This window comes from Apostichopus japonicus, chromosome 3 (genome assembly GCF_037975245.1).
Source record: "Apostichopus japonicus isolate 1M-3 chromosome 3, ASM3797524v1, whole genome shotgun sequence".
Classification (NCBI taxonomy): Eukaryota; Metazoa; Echinodermata; class Holothuroidea; order Aspidochirotida; family Stichopodidae; genus Apostichopus; species Apostichopus japonicus.
Window position 1 is genome coordinate 30,183,702 of NC_092563.1, and position 11,431 is coordinate 30,195,132.

At 38.0% G+C, this 11,431-nt stretch overlaps 1 protein-coding gene across 2 annotated transcripts; it reads right to left on the minus strand.

Annotated features, from left to right (window-relative positions):
• Nucleotides 1–536: 536 nt before the first annotated feature.
• LOC139965822 (alkaline phosphatase-like) lies at nt 537–9,019 on the minus strand. Of its 2 annotated transcripts, none has more exons than XM_071968575.1 (9): nt 8,860–9,019; nt 6,304–6,527; nt 5,769–5,943; nt 5,183–5,355; nt 4,603–4,813; nt 3,416–3,556; nt 2,443–2,634; nt 1,559–1,732; nt 537–1,102 (listed from the first exon to the last, which is right to left on the minus strand). In XM_071968575.1, exons 1-9 carry the CDS (start codon nt 8,909–8,911, stop codon nt 786–788), a joined length of 1,659 nt encoding a protein of 552 aa, XP_071824676.1. In that variant the 5' UTR covers nt 8,912–9,019; the 3' UTR covers nt 537–785. The 2 variants fall into 2 exon arrangements, with proteins under 2 accessions (XP_071824676.1, XP_071824677.1); XM_071968576.1 differs by having other exon boundaries at nt 6,304–6,544; nt 8,860–8,967.
• Nucleotides 9,020–11,431: the final 2,412 nt, after the last annotated feature.

The window sequence follows — 11,431 nt, forward strand, 5'->3', positions numbered from 1 at the left end:
GATTCAATAATCCAACAGAATGACAATCTCTCTCGACCTATCCAAAATTGCCATTGGGCAGTGTTGTTAAGCGAATTCTTCTGTGGATTTGGATTTTCAGGTTTATGACTTGGGAAGTCCCTTTTGAAACAACTTTCAACATGGCCGCATGGCAGTGATGATGAATGGGCATGCAGTCACCCCCTTCCATATTGGAGAAAGTAATCAGATGCTGTAGTGCACTCTTGTCTGTAGGATGGGGATGTTAATTGACTGAATCAAGAGTCAGAATGAGTGCAATACAACCCCTCCCCCCCCCCCCACCTACCCTACCCACTTATCTCCCTTGTATTAAGTTTCCTGACAACACTACTAGGTATCAGGGATGCCAGACTCAGAATGTCGTTATCACCAGAGCCGTATACATGGCTTTGGGCAGCAGTACACAGAGCCATATATGCATTAGGGTAACAATATTGTATTTCAGTATATATGGCTCAGGCAGTGCGTTGTAAATTAGATGCAGCAGACAGGCAATTCAAACTAAAAAAAGGAAATTCTATTGTAGTAGTATATTGTTACTCATGATCTCTAACGGATTCATACGGTAGATATCCAAAACAAAATTCTCACTTTCACAAAAACACTTGTACATAATGTTTATAGTGTTACAATAGAAAGAGTTATGACTTCAAATAATATGACTTTTATTATTATTATAATAATTTTTTTTTTTTTACATGATGAAGTTTCCAAATTTGTGTAAAGCATACCGCTGCTGTATTTAATTATATACGCTGTTGAACTTAATGTTCAATATGTATAATTGCCAAAGCTAGCATTATCGTCAGAACTAACATAGAATTAACCAGAGTGCTTCCCCCGTTGCTATGGTCCATAGCATGATTGACGACTAGAACACTGGGGACGGTGGTACGATCACACGCCCCTGCATAGTCCCCGATACAGGCTGCGTACTGCATGGCGTGGGCCAGGTAACTCTGTTCATGAGTCGTGTGGAACAGATGGGCCATTGGTCCTACGGCGTAGACTGGGACGTCTTCCCCTCCATGGGTCTCTGATTCCATCGGTATCAAAGCTTGTTGAAAGTACAACTTAGATTCTGAATTAGCGGAGAAACAAAAATCAGAAAGATAAATATTGAAAAGTACCTACAGCTGTTCACCCTGCATGTGTTCCTCTGTCGACTACATTTCCAAAGATAAGCAACTTTAGGCCAACAATCACTTATAGCCTTACTACTTGTCTGTAATCATGAATTTCCAATCGAAAATACCTTGAAATAAAACGGCTAACTTCACATTCTTTGGATGAAAGAGCCGCGGCTGATTGCGCGGCAACATGAAGTTGATATTATCTGAACATGATAGTATAGTAAAGCCGTGGGAACTCGAGGATAGGGGAGGGGTGGGCATGGGGTTGGGGTTGGGTGGGGGGAGCTGAGCTGAGCTAAATTACAGCAATATAGTATGTTTTTCAAGATTCCTGCAGATACTGTCTAGAATGGAACCCCAATGCAGATTGTGGGAAATGTAACGCCCGACAAAATATCCATTACCTGTATTCCAGTTGGAATCGTCCGGTCTTATAGCCTGGAATGTCTTGTTTGATGCAGGAGCTTGCACCATCTCCAGACTTTTTTCTGCCGCTGTCCTCACAGCCCCGGGGCCGTTGAGATAACCTATTGATGTGTACGGTAACTTATCCAAAGGCGTCTTGGCATTAGCAAAACCTGTTCATAACGGTACAGCAAGGTCACCATATTATTTACTATTATATCTATTATGTAATAGTAGATTGTCTTAAATATCTTAGTTCTATATGGAGAAAAGAAAAGAAGTCATGTGACTCGTTACCTTTCTTCTACCTGTCGCCCCCTTTTTTGCATCATACTTCCTGAAAGTATCACACTGCTTATCTTGGGGGCAGGGAGCAACCACCAGTTTTTGTACAGGTGAGGGGTTAAAATGTTATGTCAGCTTGAGAGGGGTCTACTCCTCCCCTTAAGAAATTGTGGTAAAATGGAGGGTCTTAAAAAGCCTTAGATTCAAAGTTGTGCATACCATATTTTCCTCTCCATTTTTTGTTTGTACCAATGTTGAAGAATTTTCAACTGTTTAGATTGTACCGCTAAGACATATTGTTAATTTATGTACTATATATTTTTTTAATAGTCTGTCAGTATGTGTTTGGGGGGGGGGGGCGCTGATCACCCTCCCAACCCCAGAAGTTGCGCCCCTGTTGGGGATGGTGTCTAAACGGTTCATTCAATAGGATTTTTTTATATTATTGATGCAACACTGGCAATCGCGCTCTATAACCTTCAATGACGTTCTCCCAGCACTTTGAAACTGATGCAGGGTACAGACCACCACCACGACACGTATAAGCTACACCCTTAACGATGTATCGATACTGTACCCTAGCCCTCTCCATGCCTACCTAGTATCGGGTTACCACGTGTCGAATAACCCTGTAGCACCATAGTATGACTATGATCTGCAGTTACAATAACGAGTGTCTCCGATAAATCTACCATATCAGTGGCCTTCTTTACAGCCCTGTCAAGGGCCAATACCTCCTCAAGGGCGTACTGTGCTGACCCCATGTGATGGCCATGGTCGATGCGTCCGGCTGTTTCAAAAGAAAACAATATACCTATTAATTACAGAGCGACGAGCACAAAAGCGAGTGTTTCCGTAGGAAGTCTTATCTTTTTTTATGGAGGTCGAAGGTTATTTGAGGTCAACAAAGTTCAAAATATCTGAAATCCTTGTAAACATGCACACTTTGAAGACACTTCATGCAGTGTGGGCTAGCATATAAACGCTACCCTAAATATCAATGATGAACGTCAGTTTCTTTCACTCACTACATGTAGGGTATATTCGATTGAATGCGATTGAAGCTACAATCATGGATCGCTTATTACTACTTTTGATGTCTTTGTGTATAATCTGTCATCAAACAACCATAAATGTAATTATAATTATTCATAAATGATTATTAATCAATTATTTAAAATTTAAATATTTACTCCTTGTAGTCTGATATTATCATTCACACTATGCATGAATCATTCATTAAATATCCTGCATAGTTGATTACTCTTGCAGTCAACAGAAGTATGAATTCAACGGGATCAGTGATTAAGATCGTAATTCATTAATCATACACCTTCGGCCCTGCACTTGGTTATTTACAGACAAAGCGAGTATGAGTATTGTTCACAATATAAAACATTCATAAACACCGTTATTGGATAGCTTCGCTTACTCCCAATCTACACGACTATACGACTCCAGTGGGATCATTTCTAGCGGTGTGAATTATTCAACAAAGTTTGTAACCGATCTGGTCAACATGAATCTAAACCCACTCCATGTGATTATTATGTGGAATGGGTTATACTTACATTCAACTACAAGTACGAATCCATCAGGGTCGTTCTGCATGATCTGGATGGCTTTCTCTGTCATCTCCTCAAGTGATGGCTCTCCAGCAGAATCATTTTTCCTCAGCGCGGCGAACTGCATGTGAGACGGCTGAAATAAACCTACGAAAGACGATTCAAAATGTGGAACGTTCTTAGCAATCTTCTTAGATTTATGTTTCATTTATCAGTAACTCATTTATTCACATATCAAAACATCAAACCTGCTTGAAGAAGGGGGGGGGGGGGGGAGTTGTAAGAACACGTTGAATCATTATACTAAAGTTTCTTCACTGTAGAATGCACTGTTTATGCTCAGTGACGCTAACACGAAACATTTGTACCTTTACAGCCTGAAAGAAATGTCGTACATCACTTCTCACATGTCACGTGAATATAGTCTATTGTTTCAGATAATTCTCAAGTATCAGAATTATGTTTTACCTTAGCCATCCATATTACAAAAATACAAGTCTTGCTCAAGTTCTGGCAATAGGTTTTAATAAAATGTGCGCGGCATGGTTTTCCTGGTGTTGCTGATAAGAAAATACTTTCAAAAGAATACTCCAGGTCAAAAACCTAAGCATTCTGGTGAAATTTGCATTCAGTTCCTATGTACCGTGTTTGAGATGTTGACAGTTGAAGTTGCCGCTTTTCGTACCAAGAGTGAACTTGGAGCAAACAGGTGTGACGCCACTGTTGCACACAGTGTTTTTCATTAAAATTTAAGTCTAATTTTATACTCCACAATTGGATGCATCCATAATGTGAATGTACCATAGGTATTTGTATTTTATAAACTTCACATCCCCTTTACACAAACTAGTAACCTTATACAATCCAAGGACAAAGTAATAGGCTGAAAAATAAAGAAAAACAAAACATTATTTGTCAGTGTGTAACTACGACATCACACCTGTTTGCTTCACTTTTGGAAGAATATCAGATAACTTAAATTTTCAATATCTCAAAACGGTACATAGGAATTGAATGCAAATTTCACCAGAATGCTTAGATTATGTTCCTCTGTAACATATAAAAAAAAAATTTTTACCTGGACTATTCTTATAAATATATATATATATATATATATATTATATATATATATATATATATATATATATATATATATATATATATATATTAGCAGTATATTGTAACATTCATACCGAGTAGATAGTTGGTAGTTGCTGGGTCCACGGCGTCAAATTGAGTTTGATTCCAAACATAATGAAAGTTGGTGTGTCCAGCATCACCGTGATTATTAAGCCAAGTATTAACGAGATTCTTGCCGTCCGTTCTTAATCCTCGCAATTTGGGGAATTCAGGATCCTCGTGAAGAAGCGAAAGAAAAGTAGCACGTCCTCCACCGAGGACAACCTTAATAACAAAAGAGACAAAGAAAATTAAATACCTAACAGGAGGGAAATTATTGTTACAAGTAATATTTAGATTCAGCGATAATAATTAATTCAAAGTATGATTCATTATCCTTAAAGTCTTTTTAGCCAATCTGGTGGGCAGTTTGACAAGTCACGTGGGTCCAATTGATAACTTCATTTATGTGATTTATTCTGAATCTTTTCCGTATTTGTATAGCGCCCCGCATTCTCTGCACGCGACACTAAGTCCGTGTTGGTATTGCGCTATCGCCTTAAATCTTAGTTTCCTCAATTCTAGTTTGTTATCTAAATAACAAACATGGTTAACTGTAACTGAGGGCGTAATCTAAGTTCGTAAATATCCTACATTTAAATCCGTATTCGCTGCCAACTGTGTTGCAATATCCTGGCAGCCATCTCTCTTCTCAGATAAGGGCATTGGGCGGTTCGTCTCCCAAGTTCGATCGGGGCTGTGGGCGTAAGTTGCTGCGGGAGTAGCGTGAGTTACCCTCGTAGTAGTGACGATGCCTGTCGCCTTTCCTGTGAAAAAAAGAGAATAAGACTGGACCATCTCGGACTTGCAGTACTAGTACTGCAACATCAGTATATACTAGTTCAAATAGAATTCACTTGACATGTGTACAATACGAGTCGGCATAACACTAAGTGCGAGTTCCGGAGTATTTACGTTTGCATTAGAATCTATAGTAGATTTCCAAAATATCTCGCTTACGAATACGTGTACAAGTTTATTAATGCGAGTACTAGGCCTCTCACACCCCTACCCCACCGCAACCCCACGCCCACGCCCGCCCACTACCCCGGGCCACTTGTCTCATGGATCTTCTGATGCATTTATGGCTGCCAAGGAGGGTAGTAGATAAACTATTTTCCAAACTCGGATGCTACAATAAAGTTAACATATTTTAAAGTTATTACACTTGACACAATACCTGCATATTGTGCACGTCGCACAATGGAGTCAACGTTGCCCCCAGCCCCGGTAGAGCATATACCCCTGGTTACCCTATCATCGATACCAATCACGCCTTTCTTTGTCTTGACTCCACAGAGGTAGGCTGTGGCTGTTCCGGCTGAATCAGAAGTTTGTGCGTCAGTGTTATAAGTCTGAATATATAGTAAACAAAGTCATCATGGTGAATAGATTAATCCAACAAAGAAAACAGACTAAAACAATGACACTAAAAACAGAGAAAGGAAACAAAAGAAGAAACCAAACCAAAACGAATGGAATCCGAACGAACAGGAAATTAGAATATGAGAACAAGTTACAGACCGTTTGCGGGGGGAAAAAATTAGATTTCGTATTACAAAGAAAAAAAACCACAAAAAGTAATGGGGACAGCTGATAAACTGTGAGCGAATCATTTGGATTTCTTATAATACAATTATCTGTATCATTGCCAGCTTATGTTTACAATGACAATGGTCTGGTATCAGATGGCGTTTAGTGATGTATGCTCTCACCTTGACCAAACCAGAATAAGGAAAATCCTCGAAATTGAGTTTCTCTTCTTCTCCTGTTTTACCCTTGAGTTGCCCCTTGTAGATCCTACTAGCTGTAACACTTGGGATGCCCATTCCATCCCCAACAAAAAAGATAATATTTTTAGCGATGCCTTTGTTTAGATTCTGGGCATCTAGTGCCTCTTGTAACTCAACAATAGCTTCATTCTTCCAGTAGATGGCATCTGTGAGTAATAAAAAACTGAAAATAGATATAGATATTACTATATCTTATTGTTTACGTTGTTACGCTAGCGGATTGCAGGTAACGCGTTATGTAAGCTTTCTTTACCCTATTCTTTGTTGGTACATTATTGTGTGTTTCGTTGCATTGCCTCACACTGATGAACGACTACAGAATTTACAACGGCGTAAAAACGGGTAAGGCCGGGTTGGGGTCGCTACCCCCAAGCTCCCCCCCCCCCATTGAAAGTCAGAAGCCTTTCTCAAATTGATACCAAGTCGGTCTCTCATTGGAAGAAATCAATGAAAGAAGATTGATAAAACAAGAGTGAATAAAAGTAACAACCCCAAATTTGACGACCCCAGACAGGAACATTATACCTTACATTGCATTGACGATAAGAAGGAGATACGAATCCTGATAATGTGTCACTGATAATTTTCTATTTGTAGTCTCTGGAATATTTACTCCCCCCCCCCCCCTCCTTCCCGCGCCTCCCTCTCGTTCCTGCCCCTAAAATACTTAAGTCTTGAATGTTGCAACCAGAAAAAAAGTCAAATAAAGTCAAATACATATAACACACACAAACACAATGGTTCAATCAACCCGTTTGAAGATAACCAGTGTATATTATCTTTGCGTATCTCAATATTTCAGTTGAGTTTAAAGATCAATTGAGCATTAGTTAAGAATAAATCATTGACGATATTTTGCTACTTGATAACAACTTAATTTGTACTTTGAATTAACAAACATTGATAAGGAACCCTGCTTAGCTTAATATAATACACGGCGAAAAATAAAGATTATAACAAAATATAAACGATTTTTTTTTGGGGGGGGGGGAATCAAAATCATATATGTAGTCGATGTTAAAGATATTGTATTATTAGTATCTGAAACCTGTTACTCCTGTTTTTGCTTTATTTACTTTTTTATATTTCAAGGTAGAATGTTAACATAGTTGACACCGAAACCAATGCAGTCATTATGGTCATGTTTAGGGGTTCGATATTAAAAAGCAAGTTTGAAAATTTCCAAATAATCGCTTTTTTCTTCAATATTTGGATTGCATCGACGGTATAGTCAAGCTTTGTATAGATTTAACTTTATGTCTTATTGTCTATTTTCATTAAACACAAACATAAGTCTTAATCTGGCATTGTTCTGTAAAATCTCAGAACGAAACATAACTTCTTACGATCAGCGGAGCACACCTGGATGGGTGACACCCAATACCCTTTTGTCTGACAAATTGTAAAACATTGTAAATACCTAAAATTTGAAAAGTTAAGTTTGCTTCTGAGGAGCTCACCTTATACTGTCTGTTTGCTAAACTATATTGTCCAGTCGCTTTGACTGGTGAGCGATTGAGTAATATTTCAAAATATGGACTACGCATTGAAGTAGAAACAGTGTATGCATGGAATGATTGGCAGTTTACCAGTCTACAACATGTCAACATTATTTTATTTGTCTATACAGTTTTCTTTGAAACAGGACTACATTTTCAAGGTGACGATATATACAATCCTTTCCGTGGAAGCTTTAAGGTTTTTAATAGGGTGGGGGGGGGGGATTAACCCGGAATTGGACTTATATTCGAAGCCAACCAGTGGTATACCATAGTTGAATTGACTGCCCCTGTCTTCGGAGTGAATATATGAAAATAAATTTGCCTTATTATTATTATGTTAATAAATACCAAGTCATGAATTAGATCGTCTTTCAGAATTCTAAACGACAAACGTTAGCGTGAAGCAAATTACTGACTTCTTTAAGTAAATTGTTCTTGTTGTTGTTGTTGCTTGTTTGTTTGTTTGTTTTAAGCGCACAAGATTGACGAAATTCTATTTCAAATAAATCAGTCCAAAAATCAATGAAATATAGATAACTTCTTCACTAAGATAATTGAATGATTTAATTATTGTTTACAGTCTTTAAGGCTGGAAATGTTTATGCGAGACACGAGTGTAATTTTTACCTACATTGACAAAATAACGTTCTTTTGGGTGACAGAAGAAAATAATATGATAATTGTATTCTATGCCATATGTTTCAAATATTGTCATCATTTTATGAACAAAGAAAATATCTGGGTCAAAACATTGTTTTAATATATCTATTCTGGAATTTTATAGGTTAAGGTTTAAAAAAGCGATAGTTGAAATATCCGCCATATAAGTTTGCTGACTATAGCAAGACCTGGGGGTGGGGGGGGGAGCGGTGATCCCGTCACTCGGGACCGACATAAGTGAACTAGCCTTGGGTTAAGGAATAAAGGCTATGTGTCATTATTATTTCAGAATTATAATCATAATGTAACAACTTACCCTCAGTCACCACAGAGCCTACAAACAGAGTTAGCAGAAAGAAGCGATACATTTTCAAGACACATCAGTGAGTTCTCTGATCAAGAAGATCTCGTGCAATGAGGTGAGATATTAAAACAATGGGACTGTAGTTGGTTTTGCTATCATTTATCAATTAAAATATTAACTCATCGATAACGTATAAGATTAGTTCAAGAGCTCGTCCAATGTAAATATACGTTTCTCGATAAATATTCGTACATTATAAGTTCAAGGATGTTTCCAATTATCAACTTTAAACCGATGACCTATGAACCAATGAAGAAAATTGATTAAATATGTGTGACAAGAAAGGTGTGTACGTGTTGTGGGGGTGGGGTAGGGGAGGGGTACCTTTTTAGAGATGATTCTGAACTCGGAAGGGGAAGTTGAACCCCAACTGCACATATTAACACATGAAGATATATGATGATTATACCTTTATTGTTCATAACTTGGTACACCTCTAGAAACATTTTAGTGAACTTAGTGTGAGACGCTTTCAATTCTTTGGAATTGCATTCTACACCAGCAAAAATCTTGAACATAACTACTTCAAAAGTTCAAATATAACTATGTTGCAAATAAGAGTTTCTCAAAGGGGAGGAGGAACCACCAGTAGCCAGTTCAAAGGGAGGCGGAATGTACCCTACCCACATCTTCAGTCGTAGGAAACGAGTTTACTCGGAGAATATTAACATTCAGCGGAGGAAATTAGACCACTCCTCCTGGGGTGCACCACTATTGTAAACCTCACAAACTTGATGACTATTTATTGGCACAACCAGCTTGCGTTTATACCTAATTGTGGTCTATAGTATGCCTTAGAATGCACACTTTGACGTCATGTCTTGTTTTCTTTTGAGGGGGTGGGGTGGGGTGGGGAGGCGGAGTGGACTCGCACAGTCTCCTATATGGGAGTCGGCTTCAACAATTGACCGCATGGTTCCCACCTTCCTCCATAAAAATTCTTCATTCACCTCTGACCCTTGGCACTGTGGCAGTAGCAGTGTGGTAGTGTGATACTAGTTTGAAGTTTACAGCCTACAGCAGAGTTGCCTGTTTTTCTGTAACACAACCGGTCAAATTTAGAGAATTTACCGACCAAATCGAGTGAATAAATGCCAAAAACACCATTGTTCGATTTCTGTCCATATAATACACGTAGCCTACAATTTGGTAGTTTGCATTATTTGCTGATGTGTGAGTTCACATGTGCGATGTTGAAATTACGTAATATATATTATGCTGCAGCTTAATTCCAAGTAAAAATATCGGGCATATCGGGCATATGAAAAGCCGTTTTAATATTTAATAGGGAATTTCAGATATCTCGAAATAATTTCAGATATCTCGAATTCAATTTCAGATATCTCGAATTCAATTTCAGATATCTGAAGTAGAATTTCAGATATCTGAATTAGAATTTCAGATATCTCAAATTCAATTTCGGATATCTCGAATTCAGTTTCAGATATCTCGAATTTAATTTTAGATATCTGAAATAGAATTTTAGATAAGTAAGAAACAATTTAAGATATCTAAATTAAATGTTAAAATGGCTTTCCATACAGGCGGTCGATATAACAATGGTATAAAGTTATAAACATACACTTGATATAACAAGAATGGTAGCTGGTTATCTCGTTGGGTAGCCTACGCATAGGCGTACGGGACCATTTCAATTTGGGGGGGGCAGAAATTTTTGTGCCCGAAAGTTCCCGTGACACTTTCTAAGCGGAGCGCCACCATCAGTTGGCGCGTAGCGTACAAGAAAATTTTTGGCAAAAAATGCCTCTCAGATTGCCGGAAACGGCACTTCTGAAGTTCTGAGGCCTTGCAAGTTGCATCTAAACATTCTTTATTTTATAATCTCACGTTTTAGAAATTTACACTTCCCCAAAAATTTGGTAAATTAGAAGAAGAAAAAATGTTAACATCACTTTGAAGGGGAAAAATGGGACAGTATATTTTTTAAGCTCCTATTTAGTTACCGTATTTATTATTTTAACACAGTACTCAGCTACCTCCAGAAAAGCATACATTGTTCAACGACAAGTAGGCGGGATAATGTCGCTGTGTCGGGTGAGACTGCAATTTTGTCTCACAAAAAAGTATAAAATATAACAAAGAATATGATAAACCTGTACTTCTAGGCTTGTAGGCACTCCCCTCCCCCCCCCCCCCACCATCCATGAAAAAGAAAATATTTCTTATATACACCCATGTTGGGGATGTCAGGTATACAATTGACTAGTTAGAAACAAAATTGATCGTGCAAAAAGCGTGGTAGCCCAGATGAGCTGCGCTTACGGTGGTGTTACACGGAAATATTCGGGCATCATGATGCTATATAAAAAAAATCATGGAATTGTCGGGCAAAAATTTGAAAAAGATTCGGGCAAGCTACTATATATATATATATATATATATATATATATATATATATATATATATATATATATATATATATATATATATATATTATATATATATTTGTTCTCCTCTTAGGCTGCCCGAATTTTTCAGGACTTTTGCCCGAATTTCTTGTCCT

Excerpts from the sequence above, each read along its gene's own strand:
- LOC139965822 (XM_071968575.1), bottom strand. The coding sequence starts at position 8,911 with ATGTATCGCTTCTTTCTGCTAACTCTGTTTGTAGGCTCTGTGGTGACT. Across the intron at positions 5,944-6,303 it reads CTTATTCTGGTTTGGTCAAG|ACTTATAACACTGACGCACA; the intron begins GTGAGAGCATAC and ends CTATATATTCAG. Across the intron at positions 1,733-2,442 it reads ACGTGGTAACCCGATACTAG|GTTTTGCTAATGCCAAGACG; the intron begins GTAGGCATGGAG and ends CGTTATGAACAG.